Source organism: Aythya ferina, assembly GCF_964211825.1.
Source record: "Aythya ferina genome assembly, chromosome: 4".
In the NCBI taxonomy this organism is placed as follows: Eukaryota; Metazoa; Chordata; class Aves; order Anseriformes; family Anatidae; genus Aythya; species Aythya ferina.
The window spans coordinates 62,345,359-62,370,453 of NC_140300.1; the positions used below are offsets into that span (position 1 = coordinate 62,345,359).

General features: G+C 44.7%; 3 protein-coding genes and 1 long non-coding RNA gene across 9 annotated transcripts; 2 read left to right on the plus strand and 2 right to left on the minus strand.

The window, feature by feature from the left end:
- Window positions 1-377: 377 nt before the first annotated feature.
- Window positions 378-11,139, minus strand: LOC311436833. Of its 3 annotated transcripts, none has more exons than XR_014693112.1 (4): window positions 11,080-11,139; window positions 9,486-9,543; window positions 7,122-7,212; window positions 378-1,819 (listed from the first exon to the last, which is right to left on the minus strand). It is a non-coding gene; the product is annotated as an uncharacterized lncRNA (long non-coding RNA). The 3 variants fall into 3 exon arrangements; XR_014693113.1 differs by lacking the exon at window positions 11,080-11,139 and adding an exon at window positions 10,785-10,818; XR_014693114.1 differs by lacking the exon at window positions 378-1,819 and adding an exon at window positions 4,653-7,003.
- A 5,823-nt stretch (window positions 11,140-16,962) lies between these two features.
- LOC311436836 (uncharacterized protein) lies at window positions 16,963-19,833 on the minus strand. Its single transcript, XM_084519345.1, has 2 exons — window positions 19,480-19,833; window positions 16,963-18,977 (listed from the first exon to the last, which is right to left on the minus strand). Exons 1-2 carry the CDS (start codon window positions 19,612-19,614, stop codon window positions 18,537-18,539), a joined length of 576 nt encoding a protein of 191 aa, XP_084375471.1. The 5' UTR covers window positions 19,615-19,833; the 3' UTR covers window positions 16,963-18,536.
- On the plus strand, window positions 19,499-21,372 carry LOC311436835 (sulfotransferase 1 family member D1-like). Its single transcript, XM_084519344.1, has 7 exons — window positions 19,499-19,907; window positions 19,981-20,106; window positions 20,204-20,301; window positions 20,400-20,526; window positions 20,622-20,716; window positions 20,830-21,010; window positions 21,120-21,372. The coding sequence occupies exons 1-7, from the start codon at window positions 19,763-19,765 to the stop codon at window positions 21,230-21,232; spliced, it is 885 nt and encodes a 294-aa protein (XP_084375470.1). The 5' UTR covers window positions 19,499-19,762; the 3' UTR covers window positions 21,233-21,372.
- Window positions 21,373-22,236: 864 nt separating this feature from the next.
- Window positions 22,237-24,729, plus strand: LOC311436834 (sulfotransferase 1B1). 4 transcript variants are annotated; one of them, XM_084519342.1, is made up of 9 exons: window positions 22,237-22,296; window positions 22,438-22,545; window positions 23,129-23,277; window positions 23,445-23,573; window positions 23,692-23,789; window positions 23,903-24,029; window positions 24,114-24,208; window positions 24,282-24,462; window positions 24,538-24,729. In XM_084519342.1, exons 3-9 carry the CDS (start codon window positions 23,130-23,132, stop codon window positions 24,648-24,650), a joined length of 891 nt encoding a protein of 296 aa, XP_084375468.1. In that variant the 5' UTR covers window positions 22,237-22,296; window positions 22,438-22,545; window position 23,129; the 3' UTR covers window positions 24,651-24,729. The 4 variants fall into 4 exon arrangements, with proteins under 4 accessions (XP_084375468.1, XP_084375467.1, XP_084375466.1 ...); XM_084519341.1 differs by lacking the exon at window positions 22,438-22,545; XM_084519340.1 differs by lacking the exon at window positions 22,237-22,296 and having other exon boundaries at window positions 22,426-22,545.
- The last annotated feature ends 366 nt before the right edge of the window (window positions 24,730-25,095 follow it).

The window sequence follows — 25,095 nt, forward strand, 5'->3', positions numbered from 1 at the left end:
CAAACATGGAAACAAGTCAGTGCAAATAGTGAAACTAAGAACAGGTTCCTTGGATCAGTGCAACAGTCTCCTTCACAAACAAGTACAAATGTTTATTTTAGGGAGTCCTAGCTATCTTTTCACATATGTGTTGGAATAAATGCATGTACGTTGTAGATTCACATATACAGCCTGCATATATTTGGGTACATATAGAGAGATTCATATTAAAAGAATTTAAATAATGTCTAAGTATTTGTATATATTTTATAAGGATGTGTAGGCGAATGCATGTGCATACATAGTGCATATTCTCTGTGAGGGTGCAGGCACAGGTGAGTGTGTGTGTATATATACAGGTATATTAGGACTGAATATCTCTGAGGGGGGAACAGAAATATGGCTGCATTCTCACAGATAAACTTTAGAGTTTGTGCACAGGTAACTACGTATATATTGGTCTCAACACAACCACATCAGAAATCGTTCTCGAACAACAAACTGGGATTCACAGTAATCAAAAGAAAGGTTTTTCCCCAGTTATATTAATGCAAAACTCTACTCAACAAGATACAGATGGACCACTGCTACTCATACTGCAATAGCATATTTTAACGATTTGGGAGAATAAAATAAAATATACTGTACTTCAATACATTCAGAAAAAAAATCCCTGTTCCAAACGTGTCCATTACTATACCCATAATCCATTCTGTTTAAGCACTGGCCCTATTCACTGAGCATGACCATATGTCTTCCATTAATTGGCTATAACAGGGTAACAGTAGCTACTGTAGCTGTGGCTGGCAGATTGTTTCCACTAGATAGTTAATGTTTGGTCCAAAGTCTTCCATTTCCTGTCTCTATTGAAATATATAACTTTTTTTCTATTTTATCTAATAATTTACCCTCACCTGTTCTGTAACTTGAGTGAGATATTCCACTTTTTTCTTATTGTGATGGAATAAAAATATTTTGCTTTTTAAGAAAGAGCAGAGATTTTCTGGGACAAAAATTTAACACAAAGAAAGAAAAAATTAGAGTTCTAATTTGTCACCATTATAGTCCCTGCTGAAAAGCAGGTATAGCATTATGGGAAAAGAAGGCTTTGATGTGACTGAATTATGTGCTTTGGGAAAATACTGGGCAGAGCTTGTGTAAAATTCACTAAGCAGGTAATGCACTGCATGCATTTGCAGCTATCCAGTACGCTGCCTAACTTACAGCCATTAATTTAATCACGTTATAGAAAACCCATTACTCTTCTTACTCTTCAGTCATTTAAAAACCAAGGATTGTGAACCATTCCATTGCCATGTATATTCATGTGATTGAACTTCTTTATTTGGCCTATAGCCCTAATTTAATGAGGCTCTCATGAAATTCTAGTCCAGTTCATTTGTTCACTCATGAGGTACCCTGCATGCATCATCTCAATTGTCTCCTTCAGGTGATCTACAAGACTTCTTTGAAGCTCCCTCCTCCGCTCCCTGAGTGCCTGTGTTTAATTTCCATGGACAGCAGAGGGCACAGTGAATCTCCTGGTCACATCTTGTAGCGTAGATGCGTATCAGAGGACCAGAGCTACAACCAGGTATGCATACAGTTTATAGGCCACAGGTATAGAAACAAGTCATATATAGAAATATGTCATAAAACCAAGATTCAGAGTTGCCTTCAACTTTAATATTTCTTGATTTGCTTGAAAAGTAGAAGTATGACTATTCATTGTGCAGGGCAGGGATTTTAGCAGCTGATTTCTGAGGTATTCGTTGAGCTCCTCTTGCAATACAGTTTGAACAAGGTGAAGAATGGGTGGATAAACATCTCCTCGTTGCTTCTATAAAAGAAGAGACAGAGGTTGCCCCCGTTTTAAATATCCACAAAGCTCATCATTATGAAGTTGCCCCTGTGCTTTGATGCTAGGTTGATACCACTGTGGTTATTGGAATCATTTTCAAGGGAAGGAAATGTGCAAGAAAAACTGTCATGTATTATTGCCATGTGAAAATGGGGAGGTGAAGCAGACATTCAGCAGATGCTCTCACTGGCCTGCCTCTTCCTCCTCACCTTACTATATTCATTCCTGAGGTTCAGGATATGTACGAATGTTGTTTAAGAAATGGGTGAGCGCTGACTGTTCCATAGGAGGTTTTTTTCAGTACACCACTTATAATTTTTAGTAACACTAAGCAGAACAACCATAAACAGAAGGAACGACTTTTTGATGACAGCTATGAATTTGTTGGAATTTCCTGTATCACAGTAAGAAAATGAGAAATATATCCAAATATCATTCCCTTTTACAGATTTATTATCACTAAATCATATTTTATTGCTGTTCTATGAAGACTGCATTTAGATACTTGTGCTCATAGAAAACCTCCTCACTTTTTGCAATTTCCCTTTTTATCTCTTTAATCGCAGCTAATTTCTGCAATTATTTAATATAATTCCTCACTGATGAGAATCTTAAGAGGAACACACTTTATAACATCTCTCCATGAAAAGAGAATGTAAAAATAAGTATGAAAGTAATTGAGTCCAGCAGAAGAAGGACAGGTATTAGAGTCTCAGCCCTCAGTTATTTGAAAAGAGAACTACCCTCATTTATTCCACTGAGGGGCTAAAGAAACAAGGGCATCTTATGTTAAGAAAAAAAACAAAAACACACACATTATAAGATTGATTTTGATTTAATAGAACCACCAGCTCCTCATAAGGATAAAAGATCAAGGCCAGGAATTTATATTAAAACTAACCTGTTAAAAGAGACTCAATAGACTAATGACTAACAACTAGATTGGCTATAGTTCTGGTTTCTGACCTGAGAACATTTAAGTGGTATCACCATCCTCAAATATATCCAAGGTAGAAAAATTAAAACCTCTGCATCCTAACAGCCAAGCAGAAATCATTTTAGAACACTGCAGTCCTTCCTCATTCACAGTATGCAATTAATCCTCTCCTCCAATTTATATCCCTAACCTCATCTCATATCAAGCATTCTTGGCACTAAAATGTCACTAGAAAGAACCAATGAACAGTCAAGTAGCCATTTCTCAAGAGACCTCTTGCTTTACATATTTTTATGTTCATGAAGCACAGCTGTCAGATTGAGCCTTCATTAGCTTAACAAGCACCCAGATCTTTTCTCCAGGTTCAACAGTTGCTTGCAGACCAGTCTGCTTTCAATCCATTTGGGGGGCTGAACTCTTGCTTCTTCCCTAGAAGCAGTCTTTCAAAATTATCTCAACTAGATTTCAGTCAATGCCACGTAAGTTTTTCTCTGCCTCTGAAGGAATGGAATTAATTGAAGGCTTTGCCTTAATTCCTGAAAGTGACTTTGCAGTTTACCTCACAATGCATGAAAAATACATGGTTTCTAACTTCTTAGTTAGGGATGTCAAGGGATCATATAATAATGGCATGGTCAGCAACTTCAGTACTACCACCTCACAACCAACATGAGACTTGTTAGACCGTAAACCAAATAGAAATACTGTCGTGGCTAAAAACTTTTATGGACCAAGGGAAAAGGGCATGAAGTAGGAAAGGAAGAAATGACAAGTTTGATAGTACCTACTGTGGTAGCCATTCCCTCAGTGATGTATCACTAAGAACACAATCCCTACTAAAGAGAGGAAGTAAAGTGGGTGCTTAGAGCGGGTCACCCAAAATACTGAGGCAAATGAATTCTGTTGATTATAGACAGAAGGAAAAGTAATTCTAACAGGATCCCGTTAGCAGCTGCTCAAAAATTCTGTGCACACACAGCGAACCTGTGGATTTTCTGGCACTGTTAGCAGATATCCTCAGAAGTCTGCAAGCAAGAAGATGTGGGTCCCCTAGCAAGCACTTTCTTAAGATAACCACCACAGAGAAGCCACCCCAGGTCTCATGATAAAGTATAATTGCTGAACTTCCACTAATAGTATGCCTTCCCAGGGCTTTGGGATTTGAATGCCCCCACCATTCAATGGTGGATCTCCAAGAAATAAAAAGAAAAAATATGAAAGGGGAGTCAAATTACTAATCAAGTCAGTAGTTCGCTACCACAAACTTAAATTGTTTATAACACTACACAGACTAAAGCCAGCGGCTGAGCTGACACCTACCACCAGAGCAAAAGAGACTTTCAATTCTTACATCCTCCAAAGCCATTTTCAGTATCAGAATTGACCAGATGATATAGGAAATAGGAGCACGTGTGTGGGTGTCTCTCTTGGAAATGTTGCTGCTGAAACAAAGGGGTTGAGGTTTCACAGTGGTATCAGGACATCATCCCCATAGTATCTCTTTCCAGATGGCAGGACACCACCCCTAGAGTATCTTGTTTCACTTGTAAAACACTGTCATAAAATTTAACACTACCACAGAGGCAGAGAACATGCCAGGGAGGCTCTGCTGGGTTGAAGCATATCCAAAATATCTAAGCCTCTGGCATCTGTAAAATCTGTCCAGAAATTCCATGACAAGCTTCTCAGCACTAGCTTGCTGGGATATGAAAAGTTATCTTCTCACTTGCTCCCTAACTCTTTGATTTTAAACCCACTTCTGCATGCAGCCCACATTAAGTCAGATACCACCAAATTACACATTACCAGAGAATGTGTCCCCACTCAGGCACATGTTGCTCCATTAGAGTGCAATTAAAAAAGTCTACAGACAAGCAGCACAGAGGGTAATTTATTTTTGAAGACCTAAACATGCTTTGCTTTTTAAGCAAAATACTTGTCCATTTTTCCAGGAGCTTAATTAAATTTTATTTAATTAAAGAACAAGAATACTAGCAGTTAAATGTCCATCTGTAATACATTTTAACACCAAGAAATACATCAGACATACTTAGGAAGAAAAAAACAACAACATAGAAGCATAACTTAGGGGAAAAAAAAAAAAAAAAAGCAAATTTCACCAGTGAGCCTGTTTTGACATAAGTATAGCAGGGAGCAAAAGCTGCCAAACAGAACAGGACTAGAACACAACTACAGTTTCATACTGAAATAGGTTTACATCAGTAGGTCTGAAAAAACTTCGATAGTATTGTAGGAAAATAAATTCTGACTGGTCCTTCAATAATTGCCATCTGGAATTAGCTCCTAATTCTCTTGCCCAGCAACAAAGTCAGTCATGTTTGAGAATGGACAGGCTGACCAGTTTTTAAAAAGATGGTGAAGGACAGTTCCAAGTTTATTTCTGTGCTCAATTCTTCCCTTAGAAAGATAATATCAGTACTCTCTCCTCACATTTTTATTTTTTTTTTTAACTTCATTATTTTGAAGTTGGAGATCAATTACAACAGCATATATCTTGAGTGTACAGGCATTGACAGATATGATGGCCAAAGACTTGATATACACACAAAAAAAAAAATCAAGCCCTTTTTTTATTTTACTGAACCTAGAAAGTATAAATGTGTCAATGTGTCTTGGGCTTAAAGAATGAAGATAGTTTGAGGCGTAAGAACAAAGTGGACTTTTAAAAATCCCCAGCTACAAGGATAAATACACTCTTTTGAAAGCTACCAAGTCAATTGTACACACACTGTAAAGTATAATATTTGATTCACTGACTATTTGTCTGATCAGCTCCTTACATCAGATCAGCCATCACTTGCCAGGAGCTATCCACAGAATCCAAAGTTTCATCACATCTCTGTTGTTTGGTTCCAGCTATACAGAAACCACAGCTCTATTTGTCAAAGCATTCTGGAGAAAGGTTACAGTTGGAAACTTTATGAGAAGAACAGTGTGGATTCACCTCTGTGTGAATACAGTAAGCGTAACTTCACTGGAAAATGCAAGCATCAACATATCCCAGAAAGATTCCCCATTTTGTCCTCTCCTCAGTACAAGTCTCCAAAGTGAAGGTGAGACAAAATGCGAAACTGATATGACCAGCAATTACTCATCTTTCTCATCTTAGATTACATATTACAACATAAATGGAAATAGCAGCTTTTTTAAAAAAAAAAAAAAAAGTAGTGAAATATAAAAGAGAAAGTACAAACTGTCAAACCAAAAAAAGCAGAGTCATTTCACTCCTCTTACACATCATTAAATGGTTAAGTTCACCATCAGTCCTGGATAATGACTTGCTCATTTCTTTTGCCAGCAGAAATCACGTCCCATTTCTGGGTGGATTATCGATAAAAGTCCTGGTTATAAGGAAAACAATTGCTTCTTCCATTTCTTTTTACAAGGTTAAGAAAGGACTGAACTCTTACAGAAGTAAAATATTTTCATCAGATTTCACGTAGAGTTTTTTTTTTTTTACAGTAGCAAGGTGAATTAGGCAAACTACTGATACTGTGATAGGAAGTTGATTTGATCTGTTCTTCATCAGCCTCGCAAGGTTGCAGTGACTTACTGACACAGACATTTAACTCTTGCTTTCTCTTTTATTTCAATAAAATCTTGACACTTGAGCCCATTACCTCAGGGCAGAGGCAATTTCACCAAGGAACTGGAGAGAAACACCTGACTCAGTTTGTTAAGCTTTCTCTCTCACTCTTTTGTCCTTAATAAGGCCAACAGATCCAGTTTATATATAAAGTACAGACCTATACTACCTAAACGGTAAAAAAAAAAAAAAAAATCACCTTGATGAGGTGCCCGTTCCAAATTCCTGTTAATTGCTGAAGGCTCATGTTTTGCACTGACTTTTTACACTCAACTTCCACCCTTCAAATCCCCACATGAAGTCTGCCTTGCTGTGGATGAGGAAGAACGTCACATGCGAGCGAGGATCCTGTTGGCAAGTGTGAGCTACCACAGGGCTACGTGCTGCAGCGCTCCCCTCACTTGCAACCCTCTCTCTAAGCCCATCCACTGTAGCCAGACTAGCAAACCAGAGCAGAAAGAAGGTCACTGCTACCCTGCAGCACATGTAAACTACATTATGGAAACATCATGCAGGTTCCTTTTGGATAAATGCAGGCATTGACATCCTAGTCCATAAGATTTCCATGCAAAGCTGGCATTTATCAACTTCTTGCACTTTATCACTGATATGTTTCATCCTTAGAGAAGATGAAAAACATACTTTATGACACTGCCATCGATTTGTTATTTTCACTTTTCTCTCCAGATCTGTATCTTGCAGAACCACTGTAAGAAACATTCATTTTGAAAACTTACCTGCATAGCAGGTGCTTCACAAGTGCAGACTGGACTTGGATCTTCCAGCAGGCCCTTTTTGAACAGCATATGCAGATGAGATAAGACTCCCCTGAAGAATAAGACAAGACATTTTAAGGGAATCATAATGCATCAACATGGAAATAAAATGTTGGGCCACATTTTCCATTTCCCCTCATGTTTTTTTGTTAATTGGCATATTTGTCAAGTCAGCTAATGCAATGAAAAATACATGAGTCCCACATGCATTCATATGCATGAAGGTTTGGAAGTTTGCACAGCACTCTCAGCAAGCAATTAAGAAATACGGATGCTTTTACTTAAAATACCTGTCCTCATTCTGAGGAATGTACAGGCAGCCCACTGTATGCCGCAGAAACCCATCAGGAGGGCAGGCAGGGGACAATAGCTGTCTTGTAGCCAGGCAAATCTCAAAACGCTTTCTCATGACATCAGCCATAGTTGATCTGTTTAGCAGAGCCATAGAGAAAGAAAATCTTCAACTCTATAAAAGGCTCAATAAATTCTTTTGCTGCAGAAAGGAAAACGCATATATTCCCAGTAAGTCAACAACAGCTTTTACTGTGAGACATGACTTGTCCACTGACAGAAAACAGCTCCTCACAGTGGAGGTTTTTGGGAACACACGTGCCTAAAAGGTGGAGGGGGAAAGTGAGGGCCACAAAGGCCACAACAGAATTAGAATTAATCATCTAACATTTCCACCTGCACAAGCCAGGACAGGCAACACAATCTCACACCTGCACTTGGTTTAGTATTTAATTTTATTGAGCATAAGGCATTCATGCCTCTTAAAATCACCCAGGACTGAGAATAAATTTCAGCAGTGGTGAGCAGCATTGCTGCTGTGTGAGCAAAATTGAACTGCTTACTGCTTGGAGAAAATGACTCCAAGGTCTTACTGCCTTTGAGGCCCCACCTGGAGCACTGTGTTCAGCTCTGGGGCCCCCAGCACAAGAAGGACATGGGCCTGTTAAAACGAGTCCAGAGAAGGGCCAAAAAGATGACCAAGGGGCTGGAGCCCCTCTCCTTCCAGGACAGGATTTAGGGGGCTGGAGTTGTTCAGCCTGGGGAAGAGAAGGTTGTGGGGAGACCTTATAGCAGCCTGTCAGTACCTAACAGGGGCCTACAGGAAAGGTGGGGAGGAACTCCCCAGGGAGCATAGCAATAGGACAAGGGGGAATAGCTTTAAAGCAAAAGGGAGTACATTTAGATTACACATCAGGAAGAAGTTCTTTACTCAGAGGGCACTGAGACACTGGAACAGGTTTCCCTGAAGCTGTGGATGCCTCATCCCTCAAAGTGTTTAAGGCCAGGCTAGATGAGGCTTTGAGGATCCTGGTCTGGTGGGAGGTGTTCCTGCCCCTGGCAGGGGGGTTGAAATTACATCATCCTTTAGGTCCCTTCCAACCCAAACCATTCTGTGGATCTGCAACAGTGGTAGCTCAGCATCAGGCAGCTAAAAAGTTCACCAGTATTTTGAACTTTTTTTTTTTTTTTTTTTTTTTTGAAGATTGCTGCTGCTACAGTGCTGTCCAGAGTCAGGTTTGATAAAGCCTCAGAACAGAATGCAATACATCCTTTAGAATATAACTTTAGTACAAGTCTAAGACTTTTTCTGGATTAAAAGTAGTTCAGAGACACAAAAGAGCATTGTAAATTACAAGTGTTCCAGTCAAAATAGCTATCCGTGGTCCTCAGTGACATCTCCCGATGGTGCACACACTGAGATGCATACTTAGAGAAGTCATCTACATTCAGATTTCACTGAGTATTAATACGGTGCATTTTCTTGACCACCTTAAAAACACGAGGTGCTTAGCAGATGATGCCAAGATAAAAAGAAAAATCACTCAACTTCTCAGAACATCCAAATCCCCCACCTCACCCCAGTCATACCAATACACTCATTTGCTTGTCACCAGTAGCATTATCTTCCTGCATTAACCCTAAGCCCAAAAAGGAAAACATCTGCATGAACTTTTCCACTATAAAAAGTGATTATAAAATAGAGTAAGTTATTCCATCTCTAAACTTCACATCTTATTCATCACTTTAATCTTTTTCCCATAGGAAGTAACCTTCAATTTATTAATTATTTAGCACAGTCAACTGTGATTACTTATAGAGAGACAAGAGCATTTGAATTCACACCAGTAAACCTGCTCACAGGCTGCTTCCACTTTCCTCTGCAATACACACATCCTTACTTTAAACTAGACTGTAATTCATTCAAAGATATCAAACGTGGCATGTTAAAAACTCATTCAACTGAGCAGCTCAGTTTTTAGAGTACTTGCATGTTTAAACAGCTACAGCATCACATGGCTCAAAGCTTTTTACCTTTTTACTCGTGTATTGATGCTTCAGCTTCTGTCGGACTTGTATTCTACATAATTGGCTTGCAAAGTATTACCAGAAAAGAAAGTAAACTTTGTTAAATGTGTGAATGTATATGAAGGACAGGGTAAAGCATTTTAACTAATTACAGTGAAGAAAAGTTATAAACATTTTCAAAAACAGCTAGAAACATCTGACATTATTATTATTATTAATTCAAAACTCACACCAAGTTCAGTCATTTGGAAAAATCACCTAGTGTAACTGCCCTACAAAAAACATTTAGCATGCTCCTTTCCCTTTCTTTCTCTGGTTAAAGTATGCATCAAGTAATTACATACAATTAAATGTATTTTTTTTCCAATGCCCTTCCCTAGTTCCTTTTTTGATTTTGCTACGATTACTGCTTTCTTTTACTAACCAACTTGCACTTTTCAAACAATTTGACATGCATTTCATGCATCAAGAGGAACAATAAAAAATTTTGTTGCTCTTGCAGAATGGTCACTTTGGTCATCACTCTTTACATTGGAAGCAAACCAACTAAAAAGCTACTTAGATACTAATCTTTCAACTGTTTTGTTTATTCTAAACAGCATTTGGACAAGAACCTTTCAAGGAGTAGGATATTCATAGCCTTCCCTGACAGAAGGTTATTGCACATTAGAAATTTGTTCTCCCTGACAAGGATCTTGTAATAGGGTCCATGCAATAGACAGAATGAAATAGTCAAATTGCAGCACAAAATGGATTTTCTTCCTTTTACTGTAGGTTAGCACTTACATAAAACACTAACTACAATGGAACTTCACAAACTACAGTATTGTAAAACATCTCATTCACTTGAGACAGGAACATAGAAAACACAGCATTTTCCAGAAGAACATACTCTATCTCTACTGCATTGAATTAAGTCTTGCAGTAAAGACTGCCTTTTGCTATGTTCTTAAGCCTGTATATGTCTTAAGGTCTAGAAATACCACAATGCACACAACAATAAACGCTCATAAGTCAACATAAACACACAAAGGGCAGGATCTCCCTCAATTACCAAATCATAATTGAGGACGTCTTCCCAGTCCCCTGCATTCTAGGAATACACATCATTTCCAGCCACCATTAAGTGATGTGTTACAGACATCTCTCTATCACTAAGACACTCAAAGTATACTACAGCTTCAACTATGATAGTTATCAGTCCCATTCCTATTTTTCAGAGGTTGCCTATCCAAATTCCATTAAAACAAAATAGTAGCTGCTGAACCACCTGAAATGCATAGATTAATATAAACGCTAACAAACCTTATTTTTTTGGCTTCTTTCAAGACTATCACAATTGTTTCTACTCCTTTCAGCAAGTAGATTGCCACAAAAAAAAAAAAAAAAAAAAAAAAAAAAAAAAAAACAGGCAAACAAACAAAACACAGAAACCTATAGAGCTAGAAGACATCCACTCCTCTGGACACACCCATATTCTGAGCACATAATGTCACAGTCTAATTTTCCTTAAGTGTACTCCAGCAGCATAAGACAACAATTCAGGACTTCATTCCTTCTTAAAGCTTAGCAAACAAACCATCCAAAGACATCAATATACCTTAAGCTGGGCCAGTCCCCTCTAAAATAACCACAATTAAAAATACCTACCAAACAAAGTAAGCCTGATGGAGCTTGCTTCTATATATAGCAGGCTGATAAGCTGCACCCAAAATGCTGCATCTAATAGATACATCATGGAGATGGAAGCTCACCTGCTCAACTGACTGTTAAAATGAAAAGGAAGGCTGGTAACAGAGGCTGTAATTAGAGAGAAGAAGGTATTAGAATCAGCTGGAAGATCTGATAGGTCGTGGCTCCCCATCTGAGCTCATGCTCCTAAAGTATTTGTTACTTGTTTTATTCTAAATCTTTTTTTTTTTTCTTTTTTTTTTTTTTTCCCACTGTTCTAAGAAGAGTTATTTTCAGATCAGAAACAGCCACTTGTGCTGCACTGTAGAAAACCAGATGCCGTTATCTGCAGGTGGGGTGTGTTTCTGATTGTATTGTAATTTTGAACACACAATAAAACAACAACAACAAAAAAATGCACATGGGAAGAGCAGCTGTGGAGCTGTGGCATGGTCCTGGGTTCAAGTTCGGGTCACTATGAATGACTTAGGGAAGCCACTGAAATATTGCAACCAATCATAACTTGTCTGCTAAAACGAAACTGTGCTGTTCCTCCATTCCCAGGCTCATATAACCCAGAAAAGTGCCCATGCCATTCCTATCACAGGATGGTCCTTTCTTGGATTCAGTCCAGTAATGACTGTATCAGAATCAGAAATAAGACACTATGAAAATAAGTATCAAGGGAATAGTATTGCTATATATAATGTACTGGTAACTTAATTTAGCTGTATCTTCTAATGCACATAGACATACTAGCAGCATGTAGTTCATTTTTTGGCCATTTTTTCTCTGGAAGTAGTTCTATATCTTCAGCAGCTGACATAATGTTTAGATCCTACAGATGCCAGAAAATAAGTAAAATGGATGATGATAATATTATATACATACATATAATTTTTAATAATAATAATAATAATATAATAATAATATATATTTCCCCTGCAGTTCCCTAGATGTTTTTAGGTTTTAATTTTAATTTGGTGAAGGCACAGTCTTGGAGATGAAAGACAACAGCTGATCTTAATAGCTTGATTTTTCAAAAACTGGAAAATTAGAAAGAGATCTCTCATAAAAAATATCTAATAATATATCTTTTTTTTATTATTTCTCTCTTTTGGGAAATGGACTCCTATGTCTGCTGTGTGATTTCCTGAGACAGCTGTTTTCTGTGCTGTAATACCTGACAAATGAAAAGTCCTGCACCTAGGAAGAAATAACCCCTTGCAATAAAAGCATAGTCTAGAATATCCAGCTTTAGGTCTCCCGGTTCACGACAGACATCAACAAACCAAAGCAAATTTAGGAGAGGGACAACAAGATGCTCAGGAGGCTGGAGCACTGTCTCTGTGAGGAGAAACAAAGGAACATGGCTTGTTCAGTCTGGAGAAAAGACAACTTCTCACTGGAAAAAATAAATGGAACACCAGTTTTCCAATACCTGTAAAGAGATCTTCAGGAAGACAGAGCCAGGCTATTTGCAGTGTTTCATGGCAGTAGGGTGAAAGGAAACATATCTCTGATGATAACCTCCTGAATTCCAGGTGTCTTCTGTCTAGCAGATGTTTCCTTCTCTCTTACTGTTCCAAGAGGCACTGGTTTGTATAAATGAAGTATTTATCATAGCAGCGATTTTCACCCAGCTGAAATCCCATTCTATCAAATACCTTCTCCTGTGGTCACATAAATATTTGATTGGTGTGAAGTAGACTTGGGGAGAGCTGTTCTGAGTTATTCCTTATGCTTTCTAGGACAACATTAATCATGAGACTCATGGCTTCTCAGTGCTGGCAGATGCAGTTAAACTAATAACCATGGAAAAGGAGAGGAAAACATAGGGCTGAATGTGCAGATGTGGGACAGTGCCCAGGCCAAGGAAGGCATTGGAAGGAAATATTAGAGTTCCTTCGAAAACTTGGCCTTTAATATCTTTTTTTCCAGCACCCCTACAGATAGGAAAGTTTGTGCCAGTGTTGTCCTGCCAGCTCTGCCGCATCTGTGTAGTCTCAAAATCTGCATCTCAGACAAAAGCAGTGAGTGGTGGCCAAATGACAAGTGTGTCATATGAAACAAACAGCTATTGAGGCTAGACGTCAGTGAGCATTCCCTCTACCCCCCATACTTTACCGTGGGTTGGCACACTTTATTTCTCCAGTACTGAAAAAAGAATACAAATGAAGGTCAGAGTAAAGTTCAGCTACCCAAGCTCCATTCCTCATTTGCCTCCCACTCTCATCTGCTGCTCTCTTCTGCTAGCACAGGCTCTTTGCTGCAGTGTAAACGGTTTCCCCATTGCAAGCCCTTTCGTACAGAATGATCCGTCAACACCACAATTAACTGATGTATGTTATTGCCATCCTTGCTGTGCTCTTCCTGCCCCTGTAAAGTTAGATTAATGCTTAGCTTAACTCTTAGCTTAACTCTTCTTAACTTTTCTTCTTAGCTTAACTCTTCTTCTTAGCTTAACTTTTCTAGGTTTATTCTGTTTTTCCATTATTTTCTTCAGAAGATGAATGCATGTGTACAGTGCTTTTATGCACAGCCATCTTTTTATTTGTTTCCATTCGATTGTTTCATGAGTTATGGGCAAAGTGGAAACTAATTTATATCCTTTGTTTTTTCTCAAAGTTTCACCTGATTTCTCAAATACTTTACTATTCTGACATTCTGGGAGGGTGGTAAATGTCTGGCAAACTCATAATCCTGAAGTGTCAGCTGATCTCTAAAGAGGTGGTTCTGGTCCTCACTCCATTATAACAAATGCATGATTTGTTCTTGCTGTTGCGTATTGTGCTAGTACTATTATATCATTATGACACTGTCTTTACCTCTAGTATTAATTTGACCTATTGGAAAATAAATCTCTTTTTTGAAATATCCAGAATTAAGTTAAATTTTAAAATGCTGAGAAATTCTGCATTTTTTTTTTATTAGACTGACCAAAAAGTAGATGTGTTCAGAATAAAAAGTGTCTTCTAATCATTACTATTTTTTACAAGGATTATTTTTCAGACTAGATTTCTATTGCTGCAATATGTGATTTAGTTATATTTTTTAACCTTACCTGGGGACACTAGGCTGAAATGTAAAATATATGGTAGTACACTACCATAATCTCTCAAATATTTCATATATTTCTGGATAATTTACAGTCAGTTTTATTTACACTATTCTAAGTGAATCTGTTTAGGTATGTGAAGCCCCTATCAGTTACTAAGGTTACTCAGCAAAGAACCTGGTGCTGTTTATACTGGCCAGTGGATGTCACTGTTACAGTATAAATCTGACAAAAAATAGCTGTGTGTAATGTTGTATAGTGCCATCAATGAATCAAAAAAAAAAAAAAAAAAAAAGTTTCTTTGTAAACTGTCATGCTGTGAATCCCTTAAATAGGAGAGAAGAAAGTAAGTAGATAAATAAAAAACAAAACAAAACAAAACAAAACAAAACAAAACAAAACAAAACAAAACAAAACAAAATAAAATAAAATAAAATAAAATAAAATAAAATAAAATAAAATAAAATAAAATAAAATAAAATAAATGAAAAATCCCTATGTGTGTTAGGACACAGTGGACTGAAAAGTAGAATCAACATGAGGTAGCAGACTAAGATATCTTCTTGACAGCTTTTTGCTGCCTTTTGTCAGTCAACTACCAGCCACAAAACTCATGGCTTTAGTTCTTCGTTGCTGTTGGAAAGCTAGTTAGTTTAAACAGAATCATTGCTTAGGTTTATGCCAAATGTATGCCATATACACACACGCACACACAGACTGTGTATATATATATACAAGCATATGTGTATATATTTAAAATGTATGAATGTTTTTGTCTTAGCTGCCATGCATGACTTAATAAGTGTTGCTGTTAGAGATGGAGAGATGGCAGAGTGGTGAGAAAAAAGTATGACTTGTAGGGGGCTCTGAAGATTGCTTGACATCCATCTCCCCTGAAGAATCTTAAATCCCAGCTCGGTCCCCTGATAGAGTGCATAGTACATACAGTACTGTAAAGACTGTCCTGTTAGTGTGACTCTTTTCCTGGAAAAAGCAGTGAGAAATATGCATATGTGTATTTGTACATATGTGTTTGTGTAAGTAAAGAGCTCAATGTCTCACCAATCCGCAGGTGTTCCCTGAGCAATCCTTTCCAGTCCATGCTGTCCAGAACCATCCAGGTGGTTCTTAACAACTTTTGTTGACTATGGGTTTTGCAGCTATAAGGTTTCCCAGGTAAAGTTCTAAGCTGATGTAGAATTGAGCTTTGTTCGACTCATAAGACCTTTAACAGCAGAAACATGGAAAAACATGGGGCTTTTAATTTAGGGCAATACACATTTAAATTCAAGGTGCTGACAGTGTGCCCTACATCTCTTAAAATGTCCAGTTTGTAGTGATGTTGCTGCCTCCCCACAAGCACCTCACCACTTTTCTTCTTATGTTCCAGCACCTCTTGCTTAAGTCACGCCTGCTTACATATCTTAACCAAGTTAGAAAATCAGATTTTGCTACTAACCTGGTAAAAAAATAAAAATATACAAAAATAAAATCCTGAAGTAGTTAAAAACATGATACTGCTTTTTTGAATCTTAAAATAGAGGGTATAATGGCTGAATCCTACCTACCTACTGGCTTTTCTGATGCAAATGCAGGCTGGGGGGGAGAAAAATGTTTGCCAGGTAAGCCTCTCTGTCTCTACACACATGTTGTATTGGGGACATATTCTGGAATATTGTTCTCCTAAAATATTTTGGAAAACTGAAGGATTAGGTTCAAGAGACACTGTATAAGCTTCCTAACACAATCTTGTTGGAATATGACCTTTTTATACTTCTAAAGGAGCAAAGAGAAGAGTGCTACAGTATTCATTTTAAATATTATACTACTGTTCCTAAAGCTCTGAGTGCACATCATAAAGCCATCGAGTGCTTCTGCTGTGTGCTGACAGCATGTGCTTTTGAGATATTCACAGAAACAAGAAGTGTATGACAGACTGAGGTGAGCTGGCATTTTCATTCTGAGAAACTGCAGTACTTGGAATTGGGCAGTGAGGAGCTACAGAAGTACTGTGTAGCTGTTGTGTTCACTTGGCGTGGGGAAATGATATCTACTGATTTCAAGTGCAAAGCATTTGTATATATTTCAAAGACAAAGTTACGATGAGAGTGTGGAAGCAACTTGCAGATTTTGCCTCGGGTGCTTTGAGAGTGACAAACATTTTTTCTGATCTTGACAGTTTGCTTCAACTGTGAAGTTCTAAACGATGCTGAAATAGGATACAATACAGACAGTTCACCTTACTCCTGCAGCAATAATAATTTGCAGCAGAAATATTCAGGGGCAATGCTTAAAGAGCAATACAAACAGCTGAGCACAGCTGAGCAGGCTACCGAGACACAGCAATTTAGAACATGTGAAAGCAAAATGTGGTATGCAAGCAAGAAATAGGTATGCGCTGGACACAGTACTCCAGGTGAGGCCTGACCAGGGCAGAGTAGAGGGGGAGGATCACCTTCCTTGACCTGCTGGCCATGCTCCTTTTAATGCATGCCAGGATCCTGCTGGCCTTCTTGGCCACCAGGGCACACTGCTGGCTCATGCTCAAAAAAAACTTTGTCTGAAAGCTTTGGATTTACAGAAAAAAAATGCATATGGAAATGTTCAGGGCCCTCCCCATTGCATCCTGCTTTCTCCAGGTGAGGCCAGTACCAGTGTCTTGTGTCCTCTAAACCCCATGTGTTATCCATACAGATGTGATGCGGATGTCCTTAACCTGTGATTTGTGAAAGAACTCCACAACTCAAAGCAAACGAGTTATAAAGCAGGTATGTGGTTTATTTCAGTGCCAGGCGCATGTGGGGTAGTTTCCAAAGGCATGCGCACCCCAACCTGGCAACTTGCTTTGGTTATATGCAGTAAAGAGTTACATATGCATGAAGTTTCCCAATATGCCTATACATATGCATAACCTATCTCTGCTTCATACTAAAAATAGCTCCAAGAAGTCATTTCCATTAACTCCTCCCGTCTGCGCTTGCACAGTGGTGGTTGCTGGGGGGGTCGTGGGGATGAAGGCTGATAACTCTTCTTCATCACCACTAGCTGACCTCCTGCCTTTGTACAGACTCAGCTGCTCCTTGGCTTTTGTCCAAACCACAGTGTCGGTCTCAGCTGGTTTTTGAGACGGGTTCCCCATTTTTGTCAGGAAACATCCTCTGTGAGGGGCCCCAAGACTCCTTGTTTTGGTTAATTTGCACAGTAGTAAGCAAAGACATTCAGCAACATGTATTTTTAAAGTGATTAACAAGCCCCCACTCTTCTATCCCTGGCTTCACCCAGTGTTGCATAGCACATCAGAGAAAAAGCCCGTTAAAAAGTTGAGATGCTGAGGAGAGAGCACTAGCCCTTGTCACTGTTTTTGTGATAAGTGGTTTCTTTGTTTTTCCTTCCTTCCTCTAGAGGTCTCCAGCATTGGACGCTGCAGGAAGGCAAGAGGAGCTGCCAGCCTGCAGCCATCCCTCGGTGGTGCACACCAGCCTGAGCCCTGCTCCCCCAGCCTGGGGGGGGACACAGCTCCTTGCTCCCAGGGCTGGCTCAGGGGGAAGAGGGCAGGGCATCCTCGAGTTTCAAAGAACCCTGAACCTTCTCTATTGTTCAGAAAGCCAGAAACTCTTCCAAAGTATTTCCTGTGTAGGGAGTGGTGCCAGAGCTGCCCAGATTGTGATGTCTTGCGTGCCTCAAGACAGTATCTCAGCTGGTTGTGAGCACTGCTTGCCACATCCTCTCACGAAAAACAAAACAAAAACCAGCCATAAACCAGCAGGTGGGCAAGGACAGGGTGGAGAAGGGAAAACCCTGAGGTCTTTGATCTTTGAAGCAGCACCAGTGAAAGCGAAACCTGCTTCTTTACTACACAGTATCTTTCCTTTATGCCTCCTGACAGGTTTTGCCCTTGCCAAGGAAGGAGTTGTGATTGTGACATTCATTCCAGTCTAGGCAAAAATTCCACTCAAAATATCCTCCCTGCCCCGCAGGGCTTTTTGGCCCTTAACATTTTGGTTCTTCTGGTCTGGAGCTTTCATGTTTTCATGCTATATATCAGACAAGCAAATGCTGTGACAAAGCTTTTATTTGTAAAAAGGCCCTCATGAAAATGTTTGCTAGGAAAGAATTATTCTAAGAAGTCTCTCTAGGTAAGACCAGAAACATGATAAAATGAGGTTCTGAAGGACAAAGTGAGAGCACAAAAGAAAGTGGAGGAGAGAGAGTAAGGGAAGGAAACGTTCTCTCCTGAACGTTCATTTCTTCCCATGTACCAAAATAGCATCATATCAAAAGGTTTCAGCCTCAAGCATGAAGCAATCTACATTTTGATTGTCCATCACCTACTGTACAACCTTTGGCAGGGGGTTTGGCATGAGATGATCTTTGAGATCCTTTTCAACCCAGGTCATTCCATTATACTGGAGCTTCCACTTCACTCCCACTGGGGTGGCTGCCTTCCCCACGGTGCCCCCGAGAGCAGAGCCAGGGGCCACATTTTCAAACTGCTGAAATTTCCAGAAGATGGCCCAGAGCACACAGAAGACATCCCAGAATATGCAGAGGATGTCCCAGACCACGCGGAAGATGCCCCGGAGCATGTAGAGGACGTTCTGTAGCACATGGAAGATGTCCTGGAGCACGCAGAAGACGTCCGAGAGCATGTAGGAGATGTGCCGGAGGATGGAGAAGACATTATGGAGAATGCAGAAGAGGTTCTGGAACAGGCGGGAGACGTTCCGGAGCACGTAGGCGTTCTGGAGCACGGAGCGCTGAGTGGTTTCCTGACAAAAGATCCGGAGAGCATAGTGGCTAGGGGACCGGGACTGGTGCAGCTTTAATCATCCCCAAAATGGAGGACGGTGACGTGCACCATGCTGAATTCAGTGTTTGAGATGGCCTCCGGGCAAAACAATGCTTCTGAGGCTCCACTCTCTATTCCAGACATAGTATAACCGAATCATTACTAACTAATAAATCAATAAATACAAACCAGCTAGTCAGTATTCACACCGTGTGCAGCTGTCACGGTTTATATTAAAACGACTGCCTTTAACATGCACTGGCTGCATCTCCCTGGGACTGCAGCAATGTGGGGGGCTGGGGCTCCCCAGCAGCTAGAGCCGAGGCTGAAGCAGCACCAGGCAGTGAGGCTGGGTCTTCTCCAATGCATCTCCGCAGCCAGAGCTGGTGCCCAGCTCCCAAATCCCACCACCCTGTGCCCCATGGAGTCACCCACCAGCCTCCAATTTCCTCCTTCCCTTCCCCAACCAAGCCATGCCTCACCATTGAGCCGTCAGCGGACAGAAAGAGACGGAAAACAAGGCTGTGAGTTGCAGTCCAGAAAACAGGCGTTTCCTCTCCCGGGTCGAGCCCGTCTCTCTCCAAACCTCCCCAGCGCTTGCAGTCTGTGCCACCCATACTTTCACAGCGGAAGGAAACCGAGCTGGGGGCCGGGCGAGGAGAACCTCACCGCCCCGGGGGGCTGCACGTGATTCAGGGTGGACTTTGCCCTCCCCTGAACGCAGACACAGAAGAGCGTCCGTGCCGTGGGGACACGCTGCCAGCGATGGGGGTAGACGAGGTGTGCAGGGAGGAGCTGGGAAGCCTCCATGGCATCCCTTTGTACAAGTCCTTCATAGAGGGCTGGCCGCAGGTGGAGGCTTTCCAAGCCCGGCATGACGACCTGCTGATCGCCACGTACCCCAAGTCAGGTGTGTGGACCTAGGGGGGTTTGGGATGCTGCCGGGGCACCTCCAGCCCCTGAGACACTGCCCTGTGCCACAGGCACGACGTGGCTGAGCGAGATCCTGGACATGATCTACCATGACGGCGACGTGGAGAAGTGCCGGCGGGATGCCATCTTCAACCGGGTGCCCTTCCTGGAGATGAAGGCCCCCAAGATACCAAGCGGTGAGTGGCCGAGGGCTGTGGGGGAAAGGGGTCGAGTTGGGGCATGGGTGGGGGTGTCAGAGCAGGGGGCACATCCCACTGAGCTCCCCTCCTGCAGGAATCGAGCTGCTGGAGAAAACCCCATCCCCACGGCTGGTGAAGACCCACCTGCCAGTCCAGCTCCTCCCGGCCTCCTTCCAGGAGAAGGGCTGCAAGGTAACACTGTGGGGCTGCCCCTCACCTCTCTCCCCAGCGGGGCAGTAGGGAGGGGGCACCTTTCCTCTTCCCTCAACCACAGCCTCGGTTGTCCCCAGATAATCTACATGGCTCGCAACCCCAAGGACGTCGTTATCTCCTACTACTACTTCTACCAGATGGCCAAGATGCACCCTGACCCCGGCACGCTGGCTGAATTCCTGGAGGCCTTCATGAATGGAAAAGGTGGGGGCTGCGTGCTTGGGCTCGCACAAAAATGCTGGTGGGGAGGGCATCCTCCTCCTTGCTGCTTTTCGGCTAACCCAACCCCCATCCCACAGTGGCCTACGGGTCCTGGTATGAGCATGTGAGGGGCTGGTGGGAGAAGAGGCAGGAGAAACAGCTCCTCTACCTCTTCTACGAGGACATGAAGAAGGTGAGGTGGGCTGGAGAGAGGGGTGCCTGCACCTGCCCTGGCTGCTCCCCCCCTCCCCCCTATTTCTAGGGGGAGCACCAGCACTGAGCACCCCTGCCCCTGCCACCCCACAGGACCCGCGGCGTGAGGTGCAGAAGATCTTGCAGTTCCTGGGCAAGGAGGTGGCGGAGGAAACAGTGGCGAGGATCCTCCACCACACCTCCTTCCAGGAGATGAAGAAGAACCCCGCCGCTAACTACGAGACCATGCCCTCCTCGATGATGGACCACAGCCTCTCCCCCTTCATGCGGAAAGGTAGGTTTCAGCCGGCGGTCCTGGGAGGGTGAGTCCCAGGCCCAGACTGCAGATGTTTTTGGGGGCCAGATTTTGCCCCATGTGCTTTCTCACCTCCCTACCCCCAAAGGCATCTCCGGCGACTGGAAGAACCACTTCACGGTGGCGCAGAACGAGCGCTTTGACCAGCACTACCAGCAGCACATGGCAGGCTCAGACCTCTGCTTCCAGATGGAGGTGTGAGGGGCGCCCACCCCCGGGGCACTGCCTGCCCCCGGCGCTGCCCAGGGCTCCCCCTGCCCTGATGGGGAGCCAGCACCGGATTCCTGCAGCCCGGAACTCGCCGGGCATTTTTCTTCCCATAATAAATTACAATAGCCAGAGGGTGAGCATACATGTATGTCTGCGATGAAGGGCAAGGGCAGACCCTGAAGCGTGTTCTTGGTGCCTCGAGATGCCTGCAGGCACACGGAGATGCTTGCTGCGGGGACCCCATACTCCAAAGCATCACTTTCAGCCCCAGACACATGGAGCTGGCTCAGCCCACTCCTAGAAATAAAAGAGCAGTGCCAGCAGGAGCAAGGACCGTCCTAGGAGTGGAAAAACCCCAAAGCAAGTCAGGGTGCTCACTGCACCCAGGCTGACTCCGTGCCCAGGCATGTTTATGGCTCCGAATTGCTGCAGATTGCTTTGCAGAGCAGGCAGAAATTTCCATCACCGTTGCTCCAGCATGGGTACTGCAGGGCAAAGGCAAGGGGAAACACCTCCTGCCTGGCACTGGCGCTGGCCCCGCTGGCACGGTGACATGGGGGATGTCCCTGCTCCCACACAGCTGCACCAGGCTCTTGCTCAGGCACCACTGGGACAACCTGGCCCACCGGCATCAGGGATTTGCTCCTGGGACCCAAATCCCCCCGTTATGCCCCATTTCCAGCTTTGGTTTATGAGCGTCCAAACTAGCAACGTTTGTGCACAGGCAGTGCCCTGGGGCTGGTTTGTCCCAGAGAGATGCAAACTGGATTGATCTGCGAGCAGCAGTGCTATCGGTGCAGCTAAAGAACAAACCCTTCCAACACGTTTATTTTAGCGCAGAGGGGCATCCTCATGCACCCCCAGCTCCTGGCTTTGCCAAAGGGTGGCCCTTTCCCCAAAAGACCCGCACTCCCCCCAGCACGTCTCCCTTAAACCCTTTTCCCAGCAGCATGCTGGCTGCAGCAGGCGCTGCTCTTTTGCAACCCTGCAGACTTTGGACCCGCCTTCGGGGTCCCGAGCCTGAGCCCTGCGTCCCACCAGCGAGCCACACGCAGGTGACACCCCCAGCCCACCCCTGCCTGGGAGGGGGTGCTGAGCACAGCACCACTCATCACAGGCACTCGCCTTGCCCCCCTTGTTCCTCCTCCCCACCCCGGAGCACCCTCTCCCACCCCCGGTGACGTCCCCATCCCCAGGCACCTCCCCGTGCCTCCATCTTCCACGCGGGGAGGGGAAAAATAAACACCCCGTTGTCTGCGGGCACGGGCACGGTGCTCCCCGCTCCCCACGGCGCCCAGCAGCAGGTAACGGGGAGCCCCCCGCCAGCCTCCGAAAGGCAAGGCCTGGATACTGGGGGGGCCCAGGGGGGGCTGGTTTCTTCACCAGCTGCAGGGCACGGGGGTGAGATGGCTGCTGGTCGATCCCTGCTACGGCAGCTCGGCAAAGGGGTGCGGGTCGGTGGTCCCCACTGGCTCTGAAGAACAAGGCTGGGATCCTCCACAAAAGCCCAAGGGGTCTGGGGATGGGCACAGGGCTTTGCTTTGCCAGCTGTGTCAGTGAGTCCCGCCACCGCCCCAGTAACACCAAGAGAAAGGATTTGCCCTTTGCCCTTTGGCAGCACCTTGTTTTCCTCAAAGCTCCCTCCTGCCGCCCCAAGAGCCCAAGCTGGCACCAGGCAGGACACACTTTTTCCCCTCCTGGCACCCCACAGAGCAGCCCTGAAACGCCAGGGGTGTCTGGGCAAGCACCCCAAGAGCCCAATGCTGTGTCCCAGCAGCAGCTCTGGGAGCTCCCCAGCTCCCTAGGGCTGGCTGTAGCCCCATGAAGGTGGCCCTATGAAGACAACCCCACCAGCTGGCCCTCTGTGTACCCCCCTGTCCCCACCAGGATGGCCACGATGGACACCTACATACGCCAGCCCTGGAGCACGGTGCACGGCATCCCTATGGTCTACGCCTTCGCCCAGAACTGGGAGCAGGTGGACAAGTTCCAGAGCCGCCCTGAAGACATCGTGGTGGTCACCTTCCCCAAATCCGGTGAGCGGCCCCGGCACAGGAGAGAGGGGCCATGTGCGGGAAGTGGGGGGCACTAACCCACGACTACCCGAGCTGGAATTTTGGGGGTGGCCAGAAGGTGCTGCGGTGCCTGCGATTGGGTTCAGGAGGGAACAGCAGCAGCGGGACACCGGGCTGCTCCTCACCAGGCACCACCTGGGTCAGTGAGATCGTGGACATGATCCTGCAAGGTGGCGACCCCGAAAAATGCAAGCGGGACGTCATCGTCAACCGGGTGCCCATGCTGGAGTTTGCTGCCCCTGGGCAGATGCTGGCAGGTAGCGGGGTGGGTGGGCAGTGGGTGCCCCGAGGCTCGGGGGCCAGCCTGGCCAACAAGGATGGGGCAGACTGGGCTTTTGGGGTGCACCCTGCTGGTAGCAGAAGCGCTTTTTGTAGGCACGGAGCAGCTGGAGGGCATGCCATCCCCTCGCATTATCAAGACCCACATCCCGGCTGATATCTTACCCAAATCCTTCTGGGAGAAGGGCTGCAAGGTAATAGGGCTGGAGGGAACGTGCCAGGAGGGACCCAGAAGGGATAAGGGCATGACTACCCCCACCAGAACCCTGCAAATCAGCACACGTCACCGACACGGGCCTCTCCACAGATGGTCTACGTGGGGCGTAACGCCAAGGATGTGGCCGTCTCCTACTACCACTTTGACCTGATGAACCACCTGCACCCTCACCCGGGGACGTGGGACCAGTACCTGGAGGAGTTCATGGCAGGCAGAGGTGGGGTGGGACACCCGTGGGTGCACGTGAGGACCCTGAGGGTGCCGTCACCCACTGATCCCCATGGCCACTCTCCCCGTGCAGTGGCCTACGGCTCCTGGTTCGACCACGTGAGGGGCTACTGGGAGCGCCGGAGGGAGCACCCCATCCTCTACCTCTTCTACGAGGACATGAAGGAGGTGAGGGGACGGTGCTGACGGTGGGGCTAGGGGCTTGGGGGCGCCGGGGCTGAATGCCAGCCTCTGCGCCCAGGACCCCCGCCGGGAGATCACCAAGGTGGCCCAGTTCCTGGGGAAGGAGCTGTCGGAGGCGGCACTGGAAGCGGTCGCCCAGCACACGTCCTTCGAGGCCATGCGGGACAACTTCAGCACCAACTACCGGGTGGTGCCCTCCAACCTCATGGACCAGGGCATCTCCCCCTTCATGCGCAAAGGTGAGTGGGCTCTGGGCCCCCCCCCGGCACACCACCAGCCCTCTGGGCCCTGCTCAGCCCCCTCTCGCCCCCCAGGCATCACTGGTGACTGGAAGAACCACTTCACCGTGGCCCAGAGCGCGCGCTTCGACCAGCTCTACGCGCAGAGGATGGCGGGCACCGACCTGTGCTTCCGCACGCACATCTGAGGCCCACCCCGGCCTTGCACACTTCCCCCAGATTTCTGCTTTTACGAAAATAAAAGTTTGCCTCCTGCCTTTCCCCGCACGCTCGTCTGTGTGAAATCTGCCGCAGCGCCTCGAGGAGCCCCCGCCGCACCGCAGGTCGCCCTCTGGGACACAAATCTGACAGCACCCATGTGGCTTTCTTGGGGAGGAATCATAGATTCATTAAGGTTGGAGAAACCTCTGAGATCATCTGCTACTGATGTCACCCACTAAACCACGTCCCTAAGCGCCAGGTCCCACCCAGGGCTGTCTCCAGCACGAGGCAATAAATCTGTTTCGTGGCCCCCATACGCGTCTGTGTGATCTCCCTGCACGCAGGGGGTCCCATACCCACTGCCTCCGACCTCATCATTGCATCAGCAGGCGTCAGAAAAGGCCCTGCTGAGGTTACGCCTGGGCAGGGAGC

Bases quoted from the DNA above. Each gene is read 5' to 3' on its own strand.
- LOC311436835 (XM_084519344.1), top strand. From the start codon at position 19,763: ATGGGGGTAGACGAGGTGTGCAGGGAGGAGCTGGGAAGCCTCCATGGC. The intron at 20,717-20,829 runs GTGAGGTGGGCT...GCCACCCCACAG, and splicing joins TCTACGAGGACATGAAGAAG to GACCCGCGGCGTGAGGTGCA. The intron at 21,011-21,119 runs GTAGGTTTCAGC...CTACCCCCAAAG, and splicing joins CTCCCCCTTCATGCGGAAAG to GCATCTCCGGCGACTGGAAG.
- LOC311436834 (XM_084519342.1), top strand. From the start codon at position 23,130: ATGGCCACGATGGACACCTACATACGCCAGCCCTGGAGCACGGTGCAC. The intron at 23,790-23,902 runs GTAATAGGGCTG...GCCTCTCCACAG, and splicing joins TCTGGGAGAAGGGCTGCAAG to ATGGTCTACGTGGGGCGTAA. The intron at 24,209-24,281 runs GTGAGGGGACGG...CTCTGCGCCCAG, and splicing joins TCTACGAGGACATGAAGGAG to GACCCCCGCCGGGAGATCAC.
- LOC311436836 (XM_084519345.1), bottom strand. From the start codon at position 19,614: ATGGGTGGCACAGACTGCAAGCGCTGGGGAGGTTTGGAGAGAGACGGG. The intron at 18,978-19,479 runs GTGAGGCATGGC...ATCTTTTGTCAG, and splicing joins TGTCCGCTGACGGCTCAATG to GAAACCACTCAGCGCTCCGT.